The sequence below is a fragment of the Chamaea fasciata genome, unplaced genomic scaffold (genome assembly GCF_029207755.1).
Source record: "Chamaea fasciata isolate MVZ Bird 193981 ecotype frontalis unplaced genomic scaffold, bChaFas1.0.hap1 SCAF_2, whole genome shotgun sequence".
NCBI classification, from domain to species: domain Eukaryota; kingdom Metazoa; phylum Chordata; class Aves; order Passeriformes; family Sylviidae; genus Chamaea; species Chamaea fasciata.
This window is the reverse complement of record NW_027094087.1, coordinates 21,719,156-21,742,533: the sequence shown is the minus strand read 5'-3', so window position 1 is coordinate 21,742,533 and position 23,378 is coordinate 21,719,156. Positions and strand designations below refer to the sequence as shown.

General features: G+C 38.6%; 1 protein-coding gene across 1 annotated transcript; it reads left to right on the top strand.

Annotated features, from left to right (window-relative positions):
* Nucleotides 1-165: 165 nt before the first annotated feature.
* ATG3 (autophagy related 3) lies at nt 166-22,666 on the top strand. Its single transcript, XM_066175232.1, has 12 exons — nt 166-330; nt 3,043-3,084; nt 6,278-6,327; nt 7,506-7,576; nt 9,294-9,401; nt 11,006-11,055; nt 12,936-13,017; nt 13,517-13,551; nt 14,283-14,438; nt 15,077-15,204; nt 20,626-20,694; nt 22,389-22,666. The coding sequence occupies exons 1-12, from the start codon at nt 259-261 to the stop codon at nt 22,468-22,470; spliced, it is 945 nt and encodes a 314-aa protein (XP_066031329.1). The 5' UTR covers nt 166-258; the 3' UTR covers nt 22,471-22,666.
* The last annotated feature ends 712 nt before the right edge of the window (nt 22,667-23,378 follow it).

Sequence of the window (23,378 nt, the reverse complement as noted above, 5' to 3'; positions counted from 1 at the left end):
GACTTCGAGGAACCCGCGAGCTCCGCCCCCCAGCTCGCGCACGCCCCCCGGCGGCCGCGTGAGCCGCGGCCCCGCCCCTCCCCGCCTTCCCGCCTGGCGCGCGCGCACCGTGTGTCGTCACGCGCGTGCGACGGGGGGCGGGGGGAACGCGAGGGGCGGGTCACGTGGGCGGCGGGGGGGCGGTCGCGGGAGCGCCGTGCCGAGGGCGGGGGGCGGCCGCTGTCCGTCTGTCCGCCCGTCCTCCGTCTGGTGGCCGCGATGCAGAACGTCATCAACACGGTGAAGGGAAAGGCCCTGGAGGTGGCCGAGTACCTCACGCCCGTGCTCAAGGTGCCGGTCCTGCGCGGGGGCCGGGATGGGGAGGAGGGACGCCCGTGGCCGCCCCCGCCTGCGGGCGCGCTTCCCCGCCCGAGCCCCGGGAGCCGCTCCGCTCGTCCCGGGAGCTGTCGGTGCCCTTGTCGGCCGGGCCCGAGGAGCTGCGTGCCTGCGGGTCTCCAAGGGCGCGGTGCTGGGCGTGCCGGGCACGGCCATCGGCCCTCATCCCGCAGCGGGCCGGAGGGCATGGGGGGAACCCCAGCTGGCGCTCACATCCCGCTGGGAGCGGGGAGCATCCACCTGGGAGGGCGCGACTTTTAAAGAACAGGCGTTGCTGCTCCTGCTTCTCAGGGAATGACTTAAATGTTGTTGCCGTTTTCTGTTAAAGTCAGGAAACTTTCACCTGCTTGTGTGTCCAGGAATTGAAATCCGAACGTTGAAACCAGACAGGCTTGAGCGTGGTTTCGGGAATTGCGTTGCAATGGTTATTTTGGATAAACGGCAAAACTTTTTCGGCTGACATAAAAAAAAAAAACCAAACCAACAAAATCAGCCACGCTTTCGTTTTGTGAGCAGGTTTTATATAGCACAGCTTATTCCCGTGTCAAAATTACAGTATTAATACGAGCCTCTGTGCACCAAAGTAGCTGAGAATAGCAGAAGTGAGCCATTGGGTCATTATGAAGGTTGGCAGCATATCTGTCATAATTCCTGTTACTGCATATTTAGGTAGAAACAAATAATGGTTTTCTGCAGCAGTTAGACTACATCCTATTCTCTGACTCGTATTTTCAAACAATTTTTTTATGTAAATGCCGACTTTGTGTATGAGTGCTTAACTTGGCAGCAGTTTTTTTGCTAGTGATTTTGTTACTTCTGCATGCTTTTGAAAAAAACACTTATTTATGACAACAGTCTCTCTGCCTGTGGCTTTGTGGTTTGAACTTTTATGTGCTTTGCACCCTGCAGCTTACATTCCTTGGCACATAGCAGTGACAGTCAATTGTTAATTGAGTTTGTTCCTCTGTGGTATGTGGGATGCTCTTGTCTGGCTAGTGGACCTTCCCGGAGTTGCTCACCAACATGAAATGTATGGGTTGCAGTAAAGTTGTGACATGGGAAGGTGAAGTCAGTTGTTTAGGATAGTACAGTAGTTGTTGCACAGCTGGTGTAATAGTGAACAAATTCATGTGTCCAGATGGATTATTGGGAGGAGGCAGGAGTAGAAACTTCCAGAAATGTAAGGTGTTGATGTTATGTTCATATGTTTCCTTTACAGGGGGGAAACAAATACTGTAACTCGGTAACTTTTGAAAGAAACTAGACCTATGTGTCTCTCAACCAAAGAATTTACTTAGATGTAAAAATGAGCTATTTCCCTTTAGGGAACAGAGGATGACTATTTTACATGTTTTCTTTCTGTAATTCCAGAGACACAAGTTCCCTACTTTTTATGGTTCATTCTGAGGGTAACCACATAGTTGTCTCCACTGTGGTGTTTCACAATGTGTTATTGAGGATTCTGAGTTTTGTAGCAATTCAAATTACTTTGGTTTCAGTCACCTAGCATATAATGATGTTACAGTGTTTGTACAGCTGCTGTTTTCCTTATCTTGTTCTTATGTCTGTCTTCCTTAGAACTGGGCCAGAAAGGCAGTAATCAATACCATATCAAACAAGTGTGCTCCTTTCATTTTCTGCAGCACAGGTGATAGCACATATGGGGGAAAGGAACAAAAAGAACAAGTTTAGCTGGGGCTTCTTTTCTTCAATGTTTTCCACCGGATTGGATATGGTGAAACTGTGGCTGGAAGCAAGACATTTTCAGTTGATGCTTTTAGTCTCAAGAGAAAAAAAAAAAAAAAAGATTTCTTAGGGTAAGAAGTCAGCCATGCCATAGTTCTTTTTCAGAAGCCTGTTTTGGATAGCTCTGATGCTGAGGAGTGGTAGGATTCCTTGGTACTCGAGGCTTTTCTGAAGAAACAAACAACCAGAAGTCATATTACGCTTAGTCTAGATTTGAATATACAAGACGTGTTGTTCTTAAGCTTCATAAATGTTGCCTTTAATGCCAAAGTGCTTCATTTCTGCCTGCAGAATAAATTTGGTATTTTCTTGCCATCTATTCTTTCATCTACAAAACTCCCCATGACAATATACAAAAACTGAAGCCGTTTCCATGGGGTGCCTGATGAAGGCACAGAAATGGGCATTAAAAGAAAGTGTATTACTAAGACTTTGTGCTTCACTTTTTCTACCCCAGAGAAGAGTTGGTTTTGTCTTTCATTCGTGACTTCTTAACTGCAAAACCTCATTTTGATGCATTGCAGTGCTGTTCAATGCTAGAACCCTGGAGTCCTTGACAGTTAGAATCCCTGATTCCAACTGATTTTCTGTTTCTTACTGGCAAATGTAATACTGAGTGCCAGTCATCTTTTCTTCACTATTGTTATAATTGGCAGTAGCAAAAAAAATCATTTTGTATAGGTGATCATTTTTCCTAATACCTCATATTTTGCAACAGGTAATTTTGGGGAGTCTTACTTCCTTATTTTCTAATGTAAGATACCTATTAGTCATGGCAGAGGTTGCCTCCAGGCTGATTCTTGGATCTCTGGACAGAATGAGTTGCAAAATGAAACTAGAGAAGATGTTTGTCTTTCCAGTAAAGTGGAGTGTGTTTATTTGTCAGCAGTTCTCAAAATTTTAAACTTTCTTTTCTTTCAGGAGTCCAAGTTTAAAGAAACTGGAGTAATTACACCTGAAGAAGTAAGTATTAAGAAACTTAAATTTATTTTGAAAGTCGTCTTGCATTTTTTTTAATGCAAAACAACCATGTTAAACAGATCATGTCTTTGCCAATTATTGCTTCTTGAAACACTTTCCACAAAGTGAAATTTCTAAGTGGCGTTTTTTACTCTACAGATGAAGTAGGTCAACATAATTTTTCTTGAGATGGCATTAGGCATCTGACTGTGGGATGCTTCTTTCCTCTATTATGCTGTGAAAAGATTGTAAAAAAGCTGGGTCAACAGCTCCGTTTGTCATGGGAGTTCAGGACTGAAGCAGGAATGTATTGATTTTTAAAGCCTTTCCTCTGAGGAACGGGAAGGGGAGCTTTTATATTTGGAACAGTCCTTGTTTGCCTGTTTTTTGGTTCCTTCCAAGGCTCTGTGAAGATCATTACATATATTTGTCCACACCATGTATCCAATGATTATTATTTCTCCCTCTTCTTCTCTATAGGCTGCTTTAGGCTGGTTGTATTTTGGATTGGTGCCAAGCAGTTGTATTTTTTTAAGAACTCCAGTGCAAAGAGCAACAAACAAGTTTTTTTTTTTCCTTGAACAGTAAGAATACTGACTGTGTTGAGCTATTTTTATTTCCCTGTTACACTTATTAAAGTGCTACTGATCTGCAAATACTTTTCTTTACAGAGGTCTAATAAAACAGTGTCAAGACTGTTAGGTAGAATGAAAGAAAAATGAAACAAGAAAAAAGGTAAAGATGAGAATGGAAAAAAAATTGAACAAATGATGACTGATGCAGGTAGACAATGTGGACAGAATTATTTTTCTTAATATTGGGGCCTGCCTGTATTTTTCTGCTGTGTTGCCTGGCAAGCAAACACTCATTCTCTGCCTTTGACACAGAGGTACCCCACAGACAAACAGGCTTGGCAACGCGGTGTTCTGTTCTGATAACCGCGTGTGTGTGTGTGTATAAATATTCATGTGTGTTAAACAATAATACCTGATCTTTGTTGTATGTAAACTAGAATAATAGAGAAGGTCCAGACAAATGTTCTACCAATGCCTAATCCCTTCGTGATTTATGGGAGAAGAATTTGCAGTAGTGCTGTAAGAAAAGGCACCTTCTGTAAGCCACAGCAAGAACCACACTGTATTACATTAAACAGTTTGCAGCATTAAACACCACTAGGACTGTGAATAGTCTGTTCTCTGTATCAAGTTAGATGCTGCTGGGAGGAATAAATTGGGTCCTTCAAAACAGTAGTCAAGGGAACTGGTTATGCAGCAAGATTAAAATTTTTTGTAAATTTAGATGAAGCTGGAGCATGGATCTGCTGATTGTCCTTTTGACTGTCTTTATATAAGAATGATTGCTAAAGAATAATGACACTAGGATGTTTTCTTTGAATGGGTTTGGATTTCTTGGGTAATTTCAGATGTATTTTAGTCTGAGACGCTAACTGGTGTATAGGTTTTTGTGGGGTTCCGTGGCTTGCCTTTGAGGATGAATAAATTAAGACTCAAGATGACTCATTAATCAAACTCAACACCTACTCCCTCTTTTCACTTATCTGTGTACTTGATTTAATCACTTCAAAAATTCTTGCCTGTCATGAGTTCTTACTAGTTAATACCTCCAAAAGACGACACTTGTTTTAATTATGTATGCAAATCCAGGGAAATTGTTAAAGAAATTCTCTTCAGGACAGAAATAAGATATCCTAAAATTGTTCTCCTCCTACTTTCCAGTACTGACTCAGATAGGAGGTAGCATCAATACTTGAGAAATAGAAAGTGAAACCAGCTAGATAATTTTGCTGCTTAAGGTGAAAAAACTGTAGATAAAATTTCAAATGCTGTTTTAGGACTATGTGTCTGTTAAACTCACAAACTACATTGTTTTTTCATCTTTAGTAATGTGTTTTAACATTGCTGTCACAAACAGAGTTCCAGTTCTTTGAACAGAGAATTTTAAACAGTTCTGGAGTTTCATTTATGTTTACTACATAAGAGATAATGAGTTTTAAAATTTCCTGGTGTATTGGGAGAGTTTCCTGGGTTTTTTTAAGGATTCAGTTTTGCTAGAGGCTTCTGTTGGAAATAGGTGAAAGGGAAGCACTTTGCAGAGATTAAGCCTGTTAATCCATGAGCAGTGCTCGCTGTGGTGTTTCTGCGGCGCTGATCCGCCTCCCTTTGGAGGATGCCGTGAGGAAATGGCTGTGACCCGCTGCAAGCCTCTTATGTCACACTGCAGCAGCCTCTGGGCAGCTGGGGAGGGTGCTCTTAGAAACTGGCACTTCTAGACAAGGAAGCACCTGTAGCGATAGCTGTGCACCTCATATTCCAGAGGGACTGCTGCAAAGCCCACAGAAATCTCTTGAGTGCAGGCTTGCCTTCCTCAATTTATGTGTACAAAAAACAAGCCCAGAGGGTTAGACTCTGCTGAGTGAATTTTGAGTTTGTACACGAGTCTAGCATGACTTTGCTGGCAAGTTTAACTTGGCGCTATCACTTTGAAATAGTAATGCAATTTTATAAAAGACTTTGTCTTTGTATCAAAGAACAAGCAGAGTGATTTTTTTTTTAAAACTATTTCATTAGAGCAAAATTACCTGTAAGAATTTTAGTGTACTAATTAAGTGGTAATCCATTTTTAGTTAAAATCAGTGATCAACTGTTATAGTGATGGTCATTATATAAAATCTGTGCTGTTTATTTCTTTTTTGCAGTTCTCTCACTGATTCAGTGGATTCATGGTCTCGCTTTTCTTACTGCAAAATTGTTTTGAACAAGGAAAGAGAATTAAACATATTTTTTTTTACATTAAGCTCTTCATTGTCTTTGTAAAAGTTTGAATAGTGGCAAATAAAAATAATTTCTTTATTACAAAGTTAACAGTCTTACTAGGTCCAGATACTTTTTTTGGTTCTTACTAGACTGGCAGGTAGTATTGCAGCTTTTGAAATGCTGAGTTTGCTACAGTGCTTAGTAAGGATTTCAGGTGAAGTTGATTTAATCTTTGCATTTTCATGGTTAGCTGAGAAATGGGATTAAAATAAAGCATCGAGCTGATTGAAACATTTGTTAAAAACAGTTAATTACAGTTAATAGATCAAAGAAGTGTGGAACTGAAATACTAATGCCGAGAAAAAAATGGAGATTGTTTCCTTGGGCCATATTTAACTGTTTTTTTTTCCCTGCCTTAACAGTTTGTTGCAGCTGGAGATCACTTAGTTCACCACTGTCCTACTTGGCAATGGTAAGTAAAATTGAAAGAATTGTAGAAGAAAGCGTTCCTATCCGCTTTGGTGTGTTTCCATTGGATTTATCCATACAGTTGTCTCATTTCAGAGCAGTAAGTGGACTTCTCCAGTAAAACTTTAATGATGGCTCTATATTTAAGTCAGGCAGGGCTTACTAATTGCTTTATAGCCGTAGTTGAGATGAGGATTTGCATGGGGATTTTTTGTTTGTTTTTCTGAGATTCTAGGGGAAATAATCTGTTATTTACTATGAATGCTTTTAGCGCTTAGCTGCAGCAGCAGCATGTCTACCCGTGTTTGTCTTACTGATGGAAAAAGCAAAGGCCATGTGCAACTGGAATTGTTAGGCAGTAGTTGTAAATGGTGTATTTTGACAAGCATTTGTTAATAAATGTATTCAGGTTAGCCCTTAGCACTTCACTTTGTATAGTGATTGCCCTTGGAAATCCCTTCCGTGTCATGGACAGTAAGGGTGCAAATAAGGTGCTTCCTTATGTTTTACTGGTGTCTTGCATTATGAAACTAATCTGCTCCTAAATTAACATCGTCTGTGCAGATTTTATCATCAGGGTCTTGGCTCTGTACTGGGCCTCGAATTGCTGAAGGAAAAATTACTATGTTCGAATCATTGTTTCCCTGCCCCTTTGCCACCTCCTTCAGAGAAAACATGATGTTGAGTCTGCCAGCAGTTTGGAATGGGCTATTTAGAATGTTGCTTTTATTTCAAACCAAAAGCCACTAGAGGTGAAGGCAAATGCTTGGGTAATGTGAAATTAAGAGTACTTAAGCACTAGTGACTATGGACAGATTTTGTATTTATGGAGGTGTATTGCTTTTCTGAAGTTGCTTTCTTCAGGCATTTGCTACTTTGTTGTTGCTGATCCTAGAAAATTTTATATAGAATAGGTTATTCTGTCAACCTGTCTTTGCTTGGCCATCTCAAAGTGAAAGTAGTTTTTGAGGCATAAAATGGTTTTGATCTCAGAACAGTTAGAGGTGGCTAAGCTTTCTAAAATCATACCAAATATATGTAGGGAGGAGTAAAGTCGCAGCAAACCGATTCTGAGAATAGGTCAAGAGGATTATATAAAATGTTCTTGACACAATGTGAAAATAGAAGGGTTCTTCTGTTTGCAGGTCATCAAATTCTCAAATGGTGCACTTCATTTTACAGGGCTTCAGGAGAAGAACTAAAAGTCAAAGCTTATCTGCCAACAGACAAACAGTTTTTGGTAACTAAGAATGGTAAGGCTGAAATTCAAATGTGAGTGTTCTTAGAATTGACACCGTGGTTGACTGTGCTGTCAGCTGTACCGACTGTCTGTATTGATAGGGGAAGCAAACAGCTCACACTTTGGATGCTCTGGCTTTGCAGTATTAAAGAAGTTTTTCCTGCACTCCTAAATTCTTTTTCTTAGACCACTTTATAGTAGAGCTTAGTACGAGACACACAGTTTGCCTTGATGAATTATAAACTAACTTTAAATATTTTTAACATCTTTGTCTTTGCTTCAACTCATGTTCAGTGTCTAAAAGGAAAATATGTTTATTTTCTTCTTTCCTTTGGAAACTCAGGCTATTGAAGAGTTCTCAAAATGTTTTTCATAGTGACACTGATACTTGTAATTCAAGTATGTAGTTAATGTCAATATCCTTGTCTATTAGAATTATAGAAATACAATCTTGAATTAATTTTTTATCAGCTTCACAGTTGTGTTTATGTAATACATGTGGTGATTACCTTTTTGATGGATAAGAAGGATAACATTTTGGCACAAATATGGAGAAATCGAAAAGATCTCTTATCAAAATGTGTCAAAGCTATTAAATGAAGCATTAGCACTAAGAAAGCCTGAGGAGATTTTTCCTGCAGAGGGTTATATTATATGCTTGGGTTTTCCTCGCTGGCTTTTGGAGTCTTGCAGTGCACTATCATGCAAGAATTACTACAGTAGCATTGGACATCTTCCTGAGATGGGCCTCATGGTTTGATGGCCCACTGATCTGCTTTGTTTCTTTTCCTGCCACTACTGAGGTTCTTCGTTGCTCTGATCCTTCTTGATCAGGTTCCAAAATAACATTTTCTGCTGCTGGTGTCACATTGGCTTCCCACCCGAGTAGAAATTGTGGGCTGTAGTTGAGACTGGGAGTCATCCTACAGACTTATTTTGGAAGTCTTTGGATGACTTCACTTTGACTTTCACACCCCATTCATCCCTTTCTGAAAGGTCAAAGAGCAGTTTTCAAATGCTGCATTTCATGCAGCAGATTTGTTTTTCTCCACATTAATAGAAAAGGAAGGAGCATTTTCTACATAGTCCTTGTTTACACTGTTGGAAAATGCCTGCTTTGTCTTAATTATATATTCAGTCTTTCTTTGACTGTTTTCTGAAAACATTATCTAAATCTCTAATGGAATGGCTCTGTAATGCATATGACAGAAGTTATTTTTAATATCACATGAATTCTGACCTTCTAAACTTCTAGATGTTAAATTATAATTAAACATACCTAAAGTATTGCATAAGTAGCTGATGCAAGTTTTAGCAGAATTCTAAATGAGTTTGGAAAACTGATGAAAATCCAGGCAAAGTTGTCCTTGGTTGTTTACCAATGTGAAGAAAACTTACAGGTTCTCTTCAGTTGTTAGCAAATGAGAAATTAATTCTTTTCTACTCCTTAAGAGATTGGATGAACTGTTCTAATGCTTAACAGAAAGATGAACTTCTGAGGCTACAGGAATTGTTGTATTTTACATTAAGTAAAATATATGGTACAGCACATCAACGTATTTTTGTAAGTTCATACTTTTGCATTTGAAATACAGCCTTAGGATTCCTTAAATAGGGATATTTGAAAGATTGCCACATTTCAGAAGGCCTTGCAGGACAGTATCATGCTCCAGTCTGGTTTTGTGTAAGAATGACTGATTGCATTCTTTTTGTTTTGCCATTTCTTGTAGTGCCGTGCTATAAAAGATGTAAGCAGATGGAGTACTCAGATGAGCAGGAGGCAATTATAGAAGAAGATGATGGTGATGGGGGATGGGTAGACACTTTTCACAATGCAGGTATTCAAGGTCTTGCTTCATGCTTTGCATTTGGTAATCTGATTTTCAGTCTCCACTCTTAGAAAGTAAAATCTTTCTTATATACACGTCTGTGTACCAATATGTAGTCTGCAGGAAATAAGTTACATTGTCATCTACCCACCTGATTGGTATATAATGTTTAACTATGTGGCTGTATATGCTTGAAACAGGCTCCTTTTCAGAGATGGTGGGAATTATTTCAGTATTCTTACTAAAGTTCTAGGAAGTTATTTTAAAATAAGAGTTGTGTAATGACTCATTCCTTAGTAAGGAAATCCTGTGAAGAGGGTGTTAGTTTAAAATGTGGATGCTGTACTAAAAAGAAAGAAGATGTTAAGTACAGAGATGAGTGTGGGAGATGATCCTTTTTTACAATAAGCCCTTAAGTGCTTGTGTTTGTAAAGAGTTCTAAAAAATACTGCTTGTATGAATCCGTCTCACTGGCTTTTCTAGCACAGTGTCTTAGAAATACTTCTGGTTTTTTTCTAATTGGCAATTATGTTAGTTTTAGTCTGTTTCTTGATGTTCTATCATGTGCTAATACAATTCTGTCCTTCAGTGATATTTTCCCTACCGTTTCCAAAAGTACTCCTCTCAGTTTTTACTTTCTTTGGTGTAATATTTTTTTGCTGTAATGTGGAGAAAGTTCTCTGAATAGTTTGCCAGGGTGGGAAGAAAAAGGGTTGGAGATGATGCCTGTCTTTTCTGTAGACAGACATTTTTCGTCATTGGCAATTCTTAAAGGCATCATAGTTCATAATCGAATGCCCCGACACCAAAGGAATAATTTGGAATAGCTTTGTCATGTCCTTGAATTAAGTGTGCAGTATCCATCCCTGCTGTGAATAGACTCTTCTGCCAGGTTTTACTTTTAGAGTGGGCTGGTTTGGGCACCATACAGTACAGCACAGCTGTAATATCCATTACTAAACCCTGCCAGTCTCTAAGTGCTGGCAAATGAGATAAAATCTGTTTCCAGAAGCTGAAGACTTAATCAGATAAATGTACTCTGTCAAAGCAGAATCTTGGCACGTATCCCAAAAGGTACTGAGTGAGAACTGCAGTAAAACTAGAAAGCTAATGGGGAGGAACTCAAGAGTGGACACTACTATGAATTGGGATGGTTTTATACTCCTGCTTCCCCTCAGCTAAAAGCTCTGAGTGCTCTGCTACATTTTCCTTTGTCATTGCTTTCAGGAAGTTCAGAAATACTCATGAATGCCTGCCTTTTTCGTGAAGTTGAGTTTCATTATTGTGATGTGAGTGCCTTTCCTGAGCTCACTTTTATGCAAAAATACCTTAAAACAGAAGTCCAAATTTGCGGAGTTCCATCATGGGCTTTGTAAGACACGGCACATCTGTGCTGTGGTGCCCTTTGTTCCTGTTACGGTTTGCTTAGGGGTTTCCAGCACCTAGCATGTTACCAGTATCAAATGAACAGCCCCTCACATGTCAAGGTGGTTGCGAGATGTGACATGGAAAGATGAGACACTGCTTTCTGAAATCCTTGCAAACTCTTTCTATGCTATTCTCTAACCAAGAACCAAGCTTTTTTTAAAACAAACTTCTTGTTCAATTTACAGGTATAGTGGGCGCAACAGAAGCAGTTAAGGAGATCACACTGGACAGTAAGGTACTTGGTTCTAAATTTTTCTGTTGCTTTATTGCAGACCTGAAAGTAATAGTAGTTTTACTAGTGGCAATCTAGTACTCCCTGTGAAAGATTAAATTATACGTGGTCACTAATTGTTTTGCAGATGTACGTTGACCTCAGAGCCTGTGATATTAGTCTAAGCATGTGCTTCTCCTTATTGCTGTGTTTACTGAGACATTTGTCTTCTTGAAATGCCTTTAGCCAGTATGCTTCTGTGCCAGGCTTCTACAAACTGAAAATTAAATTCTGTTTATACTGATGCCACACATTTGTGTTCCAAGACATTAGTGTTTGGAAATCCGGTGTAAAGAAATTTTTATATGGAAAAGTAATGTGGGAATGTAAAGTATTTCTTTGTGATCTTCAACTGCAGCACATTGGTCCAGTTTGACAGGTTTATGCCCTTCAGTTTAGAAGAACTTTACCTGTTTAAATGTATACACGTTATGAAATCCTCAGTTTCTGCACATTTCCACAAAGTCACTTGAGCAGGAGAAAAACCTGAAACTTAAGTCCTCAGGAAGTACTTGAAATGCAAATGTATTGGCTAACATGTTTAAGAAACATGGAAAAAGTCACAGAGACACAAAAAGCTTTTAAAGATGAGTTTGTAAGGGGAATTCTGTCTGTGTGCTGTGAGAGTTTAAACCATCTAAGAAGCTTTGGATTCTAAAAATTAGGGGGAAAGAAAATGGGCTGCCCCATGCGACTGCATAATTATAAACAGTTCAAAATGCACTGTGAAGTGCAGGTATTCCAAATGACTGCTGTATATAGTAAAAATACCGCTTTTTTAAAAGTCAGTAACATGAGGGTGGAAGAAATACTCAAGGAATAACTAAAATTGATCTCTTTTTCTACAAAACACAATACTTGCAGAATATTACTGTGATTCATAAGTGCTGTTGTGTGTTTTGCATTGAATTTCATTTTTATTGTATGTAGAAAAACTTGCTTGCTTGCAGGTCCAATCCAGGAGGACAACTCTTTCCTGCTGATGATCTGACAATGCACTTTGTAACTTTGTTTCTTACTGGTCTTGGTGGTTTGGGTTTTTTAAATGAAAAATCAGCCACCTGATGCTCAGAGGAGCTTCTAACTGTAGTAGTTATTTGAAGTATTCTAAAATCTTTATGAAATCTCTTTAAAATGAGACCTTTACTTTCTGGATTTCATTGGAGTTGTCCATTGGACTGTAATGCTATGCAAGGCCTGAAAGTCGACTGTGGGCTTGTGCTGTATTTGTTTCTGTTGGACTATGTTTCCTTGCAGAATTATATCAAAATGTGATACCCTTTGTTACTCTCTTGTGTTTTAAAGAAAATAAGGAACTGGACAGGGTTCATAGTGTGTGAAACTGGGTGACACTTGTGATATGATAGAGTTTTATGTAGTCTCAGAAAGAGGAGAGGGTTGGACTCAATCATCCTTATGGGTCCCTTCCTTGAGATATTTTATGATAACTGCTGCACAGTTGGCAGAGGGTTAGAACTTAAAAAAGTCTTAACCTACATGTTTAATCTTAGCTGTTTAGTCATTGCCTTTCATTTGAGATAGGAGGATCTTTTGATTGCTTAACACCATGGTCACTTTTCTTTGTTTAGGAATTAAATCACCAGATTGCAAAGTCAAAGGAAAGATTTTTAATGGATTTTTAATGTTGTACTAGGACTTTGAAACTAAAATGAGGTATTAAGCAAATATTTGAGTTCCAGTGTAGTCCTTCTTAATATTTCAGAAATTATCATACTGGATCACTGAATATGTTGACTGGACTTAACACCTTAAATTTTTTGGGCCTGTTAGGCTATGTAGATGAAGCAGTCATTAAAGCAGTATTTTCAATTTAACTTCTAAAGGATAATATAAAAATACCAGAGTGTTCAGCATCTTGTGAAGATGATGATGAGGAAGATGAAGGAGAAGCTGCAGACATGGAAGGTATTTCCTTAAATTGGGTGGAACATATTTTATTTCAGGTCTTTAAAGCAGTACACTCTAAAATACCACTTATTCTTTGCAAATTTATGCTGAAAAATTTGAGTAGGCCTGTGCTCTTTAGCATCTTTCGTATTGTTTTATTGATGCATGTTTACTCTAACTTGTATGCCAAAAACCTGATCGGAAAACTGTGTAGCAGAACAGATCTAAGAAAGTATAAATTAGGGATTTGGCACAGTTTCCTTCCAGCTTTGTACCTACACTTAAACTCAATCTGTATAAAATCACTGAAGTATTGCTCCTCACCTGCTTACTGCAGTCTTGGGCAAATTTGTGTTTGAAAAGGGATAGTCTGCTTTGGGGATCAGGAAATTTACCTGAATAGAACTTCTTTAGATAAATGTAGATTTTTTTTATTTTTTTAAGTAGTTGTTTATGAATGACAAATATAATGACTGGCTACAAGCTGAACACAGAATTTTATGGGTCTTCTTTTCAGAGTATGAAGAAAGTGGGCTATTGGAGACAGATGATGTGAGTGAACAGTTCTCTATCTTGCCTGTTACAATATAAGCACAAGGAAAGGAAAAATAATGATAACAAATGGCTGCAATAACAAGCTTATGAGTAGTAGGGTTATTGAGCTTGGATTCCTATGGATTTGTCTCCTGCCAATCTACTGCACTAACTTGAACCCTTGGGTCCTCAAAGATTTTGTCCACAGAAATTTTCCTTGGTTTTGCTAATCCTTTTTGCCCTGCTTGTAGAAGTTAAAAAATGCAGTGGTGGTTTTGGGGCTTACACAGGGAGGATGGGTGTAATCTACTGTAGGTTCAGTAGATTATACCTACCCGTCAGACATCTATGAGAGAAAACAGAAGGCCTCATTATTTGTGGTACTATGCTAAGGTCTTCGTGAACCTGCACAAACTGAGACCTTTGCCTTCTGAATTTCATTGGAATTGTCTGTTACTTGGGAAAGAAGGTAGGGTGTGTAACAACATAGCTGCCTGTTTCCTTAAGAAATTGGACCTTTTTTATAAAGTAAAAAAAAAAAAAACCACCAAAAATAAAACAAAAAATATTTATTGGGGGAGAAACTGATGCTCCTAATTTAGAAATGAAAACAAACCATGTGTTGGGGGTTTTTGTGCCATCTTAAGAACATTATTAAAAGTTTTACAGTTTTACATAACTATTTAGAATGGGAAAAGAGGGAACCCAAGCAAGACCATACTAATCTTGTTATTTTTACCTTGAACCAGGCAACTCTTGACACAAGACAGATTGTAGAAGCTAACAAAACTAAAGTTGATGTTGGAGGGGAAGATGCTATTCTACAGACTAGAACCTATGACCTCTACATCACTTATGACAAATATTACCAAACTCCAAGGCTCTGGTTATTTGGATATGATGAGGTATATCTATGTTGGGTTTTTTTTTCCTGCTTCTGTGAAATTAGACTCGCTGAGTCAAATAGAAAGGATATTTTGTTGCATATTCCCAATAGAAATTTAAAGGAAAAAATGGTGAGAAAACTGTTAAGCAATATAGGCTTGATGGCAGAGCTTTTATTGTACTTACAGCAAGTTGGAACAGTTTCACTGAAAACTGCACATGATAACTGAGCACATTTTGAAGGAATCCATTGGCATATTTGTTAGCACTGTAGAACTGGTAATTACCCCAGTAAACTCAGTCAAGTAAGCAGGTATGTGCTTCATCACCTTCAGGAGGAATGGAATATAGAAATAGTTCTTCCCTTTGATCACTAGGTTTCTTGAGTTAAAGTTGGGTAGGACCCATTGCTCAAATACCAAGGTGGGAACCTAGTTGGTTTTCAAATACGTTGACTTCACCACTCAAAGGAAAATCTGTGCAGTACTATTTCTATATCATATGGATTTTAACCCACTCAGTTCTTTCACTGTACCTCCAGAACTTTTTTATTTCAGATGCCAGTAATTTTTGTGGCATCATCTGTTGCTGATGTTAGAAAGGAGCGAGATTCCTTGTTAGTAACGCCTTTGTTCTCGTGTTCCTCCTTCCTCTGTAGCAGCGGCAGCCTTTAACAGTAGAGCACATGTATGAAGATATTAGTCAAGATCACGTCAAGAAAACAGTGACCATTGAAAACCATCCTCATCTTCCTCCACCTCCCATGTGCTCAGTTCATCCGTGCAGGTAAGTCTTTGTTTCTGATCTGATACAGCCTGCAGATAACAAGGCATTTCACTGCTCTTGTTAAGGATTTTGTTCAGGTTGTCTGGACGTACTTCTACAACTGGCTGCTGTAGTGGTCTGTTGGCTTCTGAGGCAGTATGAAAGGAAGGGATCAACAAGTCTCTGAGTTCGTTCCAGTGCTCACTGCAGCGTGTTCTGCAGTTAGCACTGTCTTCTCTGATCAACTTGCTTTTTAACTAAGCTTCCCTATGTACTCCAGAAGATGGCAGACTACCAGAACTCCATGAAATAAATTTTTATCCTTTTGTCTACTTTTTGGGGAGGGTAGAAGTAAAGTGTATACTTTGACAGCAGAAAAAGCTATTGGAACATTAAATAGCAGTTTCTTATTTTATGTTGACCACTTCCTGCTCCCCTTCAAATTTTGCACTGATAAATAGAGATCCTGGGATTGTCACACCGAAATATTTGTTGAACACAACTGCAAAACATGCTTGTTTTTTTGGGATATTTTCTGTTCTATTTTCCACATTTCTCAAGCAAAATGTAGGTGACTTGCTGCACAGATATTTTTTCTAGGTCTTTGAAAGGTGCATCTTGTCTTAGATGTAGGCCCTAACATCCGTTTAGGTGTCTTAGTGATACAGAGCCAGTATCTGAAACAGTGTAATTCCTCTTGACAGTATGAAATTGCTGGAGATAAAAGTTTGGGCTTCTATCTTTTAAGAAAAGATACTCTTTGTATGATTGCATATGTTTAGAAGAAAACGTTCAGAGATCAGATTGCCCATTTAAATTGAATTTCCTTTGACTTAAACACTTTGGTTATCCATGCCACTAGCTGAGTGTCAAATAATCAGCTTGTTGTTGTCAAGCTTGTGGTCATTTTCAGAGACTTAAAGCATTCTTGCTTCTGGTTTAGCATTTATTTCTTCATCAGTCTTTAGAGAAGAGAGCAAGGGAACTTTGCAAAAAGTATTTTATGGCTAATTTTGGTCTTATGAGAATATGTATTCATATGGTTTGTAAATCTGTATATCATTCTTCTTGCAGTTCACAGTTCATTAGCCACTGCTTTTCAGAAGCGTTTGCTTTTGCCAAGCAGGCAGACTTATACACGGATAGTATTGAGCAGAGAAGCTGTTGTACAACTGGGAAATAACTTTTTCCCCTCTAGAGATCTAGTAGAAAATTTTGGAGTTGTAAAGTTTATTCTTGGTCTTTAAATCATCAGGTTTAAGTCTGCATTAACATGAAAATGTCAGTCTGGGTGCTCAAGAGTAATACAAGAAGCAGAACTGAGAGAACTGTAAAATAAAGAATAGAACAGAAAACAACAGAAGGCCTCTGTTAATCTGTGGTACCACCACATGTTGATTACTGCACTGTGGCTGTCATCATCTGTTCTGTAGTCTGTGAGGTGAAGGAAGACTAAAACCGGAAAAGATAACAGAGATTTGTCTGGGATAACTGAAGTTATAAAGCTCTTCCCATAAGAAATGATTGAATAATCTGTAACCCTTAATACTTGCAAAAAGCTGAGCAGGGAGTTGTGATATCAGTGACCTTCATTATGAATAATACAGGAGATGAAGTAATAGGATTTAAATTTTCTTCCAATAGTGAAACTGGTGGCATTGAATGCTATTCTGCTGGCATGTTCAAAGCCAGAAAGGATTGATTTCTGCACGCACCACCTAACTAAACTAAGTACTTATTTAAGCAATAATATGTTAATGAAATAAAAATTTGTCAAGGTTATTAAAAATGTTGTTACTAGAAGGGTTCAGAATAAGAAAGTTCCCGGGTAATTTCTAGCATACTGATGGAAATTAGTAGTGCTTTGGACAGAGCATTTATGCTTGTTCCAAAGCACTGTTTTATGCTCTAAAGAGGCTTGTTCAGCCTCTTTATCGAGGATGTACTGCAAGATAGGAAACAGAACCAGGTAGATCTTTGGTTTGATCCAGTAAGGTGTTCTTGTACCGTGTATGAACATACCAGTCTTAATCTCAACCTGTTAGTGACTTTTGACTGTCTTACTGTTTGCTGTCTGAGGGATTTTGGACAAAAAACTGATGCAGCTTTTTTGTGCAACTAGTGTCTTTGAGGGAGTGTCAAGTGGGAGGAATGTAGGTCTTAACAGACTGACTGGGAAGATGACTAATAGGAGAAAAGGAGGGAAAAGAATCCTGAAGCCAAAATTTAATTTACTTTGTGTTTGCTGTAAGCCTTGCTAGTAAATTGCTTGGGAAAAAGCTCCAGTTGATGCATATTTGGAGGGCACTCATGGAACAAAGATGCAAAGATATTTGGGCACGGCAGCCCTCATTGACTAGGTAAAACTACAGTTTATCGCTGTGGCTGCAATGCTATCTGCTTAATTTTGGTCATTACTCTGCACAGGTGTTAGCAGTGCAAGGCTAATCTGTGAATTTGGGTTGAGTCTTCACAGGTGAGAGCCCTGTCATCATGTTTTCACTTCTCCCTCTGAAGCCATTGAAGTGCCAGTTCTTTGTAATGTAATCTACGCTTATGCTTAAAGGAATGGTTTACATCATGAGACTTGTTTCAGCTTTAAGCATGAACAAAGTGGTTGATAGTGAAGGGAGACAGGTTTGTTGCTAGTCTTAAAAGTGGAAGAGACAGTAGCCCTTTTCAAAAAGCGATGTCACGGATCTGCAACTGCTTAACATTAGAGTTTAAAAGGTAGTGTTGAGGCTGTGAAGAAAGAGGCTAACAGCATATCTAAAATGGAGGCTTTAAGTATGTTTTCTTTCTCTCCAAGATGAGCTATTTGATTTTTTTCAAATTGGTTTTGCTAACAGCTAAGCAGGTCTGGGCTTCTGAATAAAAACTAATAGCTTTGTTTTTAATTCAGGTAGGAACTATGAGTGATTAGTTTTGTCTGCTGCTGATGCCTCCCATCATGTTACAGAAATTGTGTAATGTAGGATATTTGTATGATTTTTTGAACATTTTTCTTGTGACGTGAGTATCCTCATGTTGGGCGTCAGAGAAAGGAAAGAAACAGCAGTCGGATGCCACTGTCAGCTGCTTGAGATGGCTTCTATTTTGAGTAGTTAGTGAAAATTATTCATCTTACCGCTCTTCTGTAAGTTGTAGTTCTTGTCAGCATATTTATGGTTCTGGAAGGAACATAGTCAACTTCCTCATTAATTGCTGTAAACTGCTTTAATCGTGATTCTCAGCTTTTTCTGTTATGAAAAAGTGTTATGAAGGGACTATCAAACAAGTTAACTACTAAACTCATTTACAATTAAATCGTAATTACTGGCACTGATTCCAAGGACATTATTTTTCTCCATTTTAGAATAAATAGTAATAGGCTTCCGAACTCTTGTTGCTACTATTGTACTCTAAATATCTGCAGGGAAAGATTTCTAGATAGCAGGATATTTTAGCTTACATTTCTTCAAAGATATTTCTTTCCATTGTAATGAAAGCAGTATTTACATATTATATATTCATTCTTCAAGGTTTTTTTACAGAAGGAGACTGAAAACAGGAAACAAACTTTATAAAGTTTATAAGGCACCTGCAAAGCTTTTCATCAATTGCTGTGTGACAGCAAGAATGACCATTACTCTGTGACAATTGTAGAATTTGAAGTACCTGAGTAGTTCTTAGAAAACAGAACAAATGTCATTAAGATGTATGAAGTTGAGCCAGTATGCTGTTAAAGACTTCTAATGGCTGCATGGTGACCTGTATTCTGTGCCAGTAAAAAAAGTAGTCCACAGTTATGCATAAGGTCAAAACTTAAGTTTTGGCAGTGGCCAGGTTCCTACAGAGAAGCAGCTGGCCTTGGCACCTGAAATGGCGTATGTTCCACAGGGCATCGTGGGGATCCAGAATTGGAATCAGCTCTGAGGGTTAGTTGACTTGCAAAGACCAACAGTAAATGGCAAATGCTGACCTTTAATATTTCCCCAGACTTGCATGTTCCTGTTTACAGTGTGTCTTGGTAACTTTGCAACAGCTTCCTTCCTTGTTTGCAGTCACTGGTAGCATGTTTAACTTCGGAGGTGACTACTAAATGCCAGTTGCTGCTCAGCTCTTTGGATTGACGTACTGGTATCAAGGCATGGTCAGAAAGTTATGCAAACTCTGCTTCCCACTCATCCTTCTTCTCAGTTGGCACTTCGGTTGTTTTGGAATGGGCATTTTGAACTGCTGCTGCTCACTAACGTGCAGTGCTGTGTAGATGGATGCCCATACCCCTCTATTATGTCACTGGTGGAGATTACTTATGGAATCATCTATTTAAAATAAGGTTGAAGTATAGTTTAAAGTAAGATTAACTATACAACCTGGGAGTTTGTGTTAAAGGTACATAAATAAAACATAGTTTAACATACAGTAGTTCTCCCATCTGATTTGATATGTTCTTCATCCCTTAGTTTATGGGATAGAAGAACTGCCTTGAGCACAAGAATGTTATTTCCACATTGTAACTGGTCATTAAAAGATTTGAAGTCTTTATCATTAAGGATATTCCAAACTATAGCAGACTAGGTCCTGAGTGATCTGTTCTAGCTGACTGCCTGTTGAGCAAGGAGGGTTTTAGACTCGGTAATGACCAGTCTAAATAGCCACTCTTCCAGTGCTGGCTATTCTGTAATTTCGTGTTGCATTCCCAGGACTGGCTTTGTACACAAATATTGTGTGGTTCATGGTAGGTCTGGGATGTCACTGATGAGGATGTAAAAACTCAGTGACCTGAGGAGATGTTTATCCTTCCCTGTAGTGCTTTACAATAACAGAGTTACAAGAGAGAGGAAACCAGCTTAAAAACTGTTGGTTTGCCGTAGAACCCAAGTTACCACCAGAGAAAGTTTCCATACCCTAAACCAGTCCTCCAGCAATAGTTCTGAATTTATGCAGGATTGATTAATCTGCCTTTCCTAGGAAAGTATGAATTGTTTTAGTGTTTTAAACCTCTTCAAGCTTTACAAGTTTGAGTTCAGCAGAGGCAGCTAAAAGTGTTACAGCAGTTTCTAGACATCATCTTCAGGGGGCATCTGGGAACTTGTGGTGGCTGGCGGCTGGTCAGTATTACCTTCTGGGGACTCACCTGGGGGCTTTATTGACATTTAGCAGTCAAAAGTTACACTGGTGTCAAGCAGTATGCATTCACTCTCATGGCACTCAGTCTACATTGTAACGTACAACATTTTTTGCTTTCTGTGGTAATGTAAGGAGCTGTTAAATAATGTTACATTTTTCACTTAATTTTCAGTTACTGTTCCTATTTTACTTTTTCAGTAAACTGAAAATTTCCTTGCTGCTTCTGAAGCTAATGGTCCAAAATTATTTTATTTGCACAAAAACTATTCTTGCTGATGAACAGGGAGTTGATGCTTCTTTAAAATATTTTGTTTCTGATCTGTTTTTCAGGCATGCAGAAGTAATGAAGAAAATAATCGAGACTGTTGCAGAAGGTGGGGGAGAACTTGGAGTTCATATGTATCCTTTTTCATTACTACTCAGTTTCTTGGAGACTTCTTGCAGTGTACGGTCTCTTACTTCAAGGTTCATAAGCTGCAACAACTGTGTGTGAAAGCAGTGAACAGCTGCTTGGGGTGGCACTTGGTGGAGTTCAGGGATGAGCTCCTTTGTGCAAGCAGGCTCCATTAAGTTTTTGGGGGAACATGAGGTGGTGTACTGCAGGAGCAATGGGGAAAGCAGGTAGGTTTGAAGGGACAGGATTGAGCCCTTGTTTGTAAGGGTGAACGAGGTAGCTGTGAGCATGAAACAGAAATGGCAGTGTTAGGAGGGTGAGACTGGAGGTTCACAGACTCCATCCAGAGTGTAATCACTGCTTAGCAGAGCAGATTTTATATTAGATTTTAATCTAAAATTAATTTCTGAAAAGTGCAGTGGTCCTGATATTCTCTATTTTGCGTGTGAGCAATATCTTGGTAAAGCAACACTGCTGACAAAAAGCAGTGAAAATCACTTAAGCTACTCTGAACATCAATATCAAATGCCTCACAATTAGAATTTTCTTTCAGGAAGCTGAGTGATCTTAGTTATGCTTTATAGTAATCAGTAGATTACTTTCTGACTGGAGCAAATTCCATGATAAAAAAAACCCATGTGTGTCCTTTCAAAATAGTGTTCTTTGCTGTTGTGGGGCAAGTAAGCAGGGATTATCGAGCAGCTACAGGTCATGAATCAGTAAAATTCTCATTTACTGTATGAATTGAGACCTACTCAATTTGTGCAACAAGCAACTGGAAAATAACTCGTCTGACACAGTTGTTCAAGTCTCCTAGTCCTCAATAGTTGCAAATAGCTTTTTTTTTTTTCCTTCTTTTTTCTTTCTTTTTTTTCCTTTTTTTTTAATCACTTAACAGATTGGGGCATTTTTAACGTTTCTTTACTCATTTTCATGTATCTTCCATTTGTGAAGAAATGGTCCATGAGACTGTTATGTCAAAACAGTTGGGTTTTCTTACATCTAGTACCAATATAACTTAATAGTCAGTTGGAAGTAGTGATTTCTGTTAATTTTTCAGTTCTCTGTCTGCCTCTTTCCCACATGGACAGAGACTTTAGATTGTAATTATTCAATATACTCCAGACTGCGAATTCAGGCCCAACATGCATTTGAAGGTGATGTATACAAGGGAACTCTTCTCTGCAAAGGCAAACTGTTCAGCTTGATAAAGCTAATCTCTGCACCTTCCCTCATGAACAGGCAGGAGCTCTTTTGAAGGATGGCTCAGAGTAGGAGCTGATTTCTTTTTCTGAGCCTCTGAAGCACTAAACAGAGGATCCTGCTTTCCCTGGAGCTACAGGAAGGGAGCTAGGGATTAGCCTTGCTGGGTACAATTCACGTTGGCGTTTGTTAATAACATAAGAATATTAAGAATGTACATGGAGTCGGTAATGTTTCTGTGATGTCTGCACGATATATTGAAGATAACTTCTGGTTCCCTGCATTAACTTAAACCAGGGAGGTCTATTTTTGGTCAAGTGTCAGATGTCATTACCAGAATTCTGCAATATTAATCTCCCAGTCTCTTAACTCTGAAGTAGCTAGGTGTTACTTTCCTGTTAGCAAATAATACTGCTGAGCAGACCATTGAATGTGACTTCTGCTTTGTTTTGAAGGATTTCTTGCTATTGTGCATTTTCCTTAATAAGGAACTCAGGTACCTTCTTATTTTCTTGAAATTTGTACAGGCGGTCATTCCAACGATAGAATACGACTACACAAGGCACTTTACGATGTAACTAAAACAAAAGATGTGTTCCTCTAATTATCAAATCTTTTTTTAAGTAGCCCATCCATGTGACTTATACAACATTATACACAATTTCTGTAACTAATCTTTTATCAACTTGATGCATTAAAATAAAATGTTCCATTACCAGCCTTTTTAATAAAAATCTCTGTGTGTAATATAAATAAATCACTTTCATTCCAGTACAGATGCTGCACTAAGAGGTGGGATTTTTTTTCCTCCATAATTCCTCTAATTTCCTTCCATGGGATTATTTTTGTGTGTGTTGAAAACTGAAATCTACTTTTGTAGTAGAAGCCTAATAGTTTTGATTCGTTAAAATGTACATTTCTTATTTTTCCCCTCCCATTTAAATTCACTTGAGAGTTTTGTGGAGGGCGTTTTTTCCAGCTTTGAATGGCTATATTTCCTGTAGGTGGAGGAAGATTTTAAAAGATGGAAAAAATAAGTGATGGTCTTGTTAGGAAAGTTTGACTGCAGCTTAAACAATTAACTGTAACTAACCAGTCTTTGAAAGGTGATTTACACTTGAGTAAGACTAGAGATGGAATATTTGAGGAGACAAAGGAGGAATATTGATTATGTAGTCTGTTTAAAGAACAGTCTTACTGACCAAAATACAGCTTCAGGGTAAAGGGAAAAGATTGGCAGGGCAAGGTACAGTCTTGATTATTTGTTGTCATGGGTTTTGTAAAGAGCATATTATTCTATTCCATCTGGGTGGAGCAGAATTGCTTATCTTTGCCCAAATGGGTCAGTGTCACTTATCAGATGGTGGAGTGCTACTTATCTCTCTTCATTGTTTCACTACTTCCATGGGAATGTCTTCTGCTAATGGACCATTAAGAGCTCATGAATGACATTACACATTACACTGCACTATTGTAAGCTGCTACA

Bases quoted from the DNA above. Each gene is read 5' to 3' on its own strand.
- ATG3 (XM_066175232.1), top strand. From the start codon at position 259: ATGCAGAACGTCATCAACACGGTGAAGGGAAAGGCCCTGGAGGTGGCC. The intron at 11,056-12,935 runs GTACTTGGTTCT...TAACTTCTAAAG, and splicing joins AGATCACACTGGACAGTAAG to GATAATATAAAAATACCAGA. The intron at 14,439-15,076 runs GTATATCTATGT...CTTCCTCTGTAG, and splicing joins GGTTATTTGGATATGATGAG to CAGCGGCAGCCTTTAACAGT.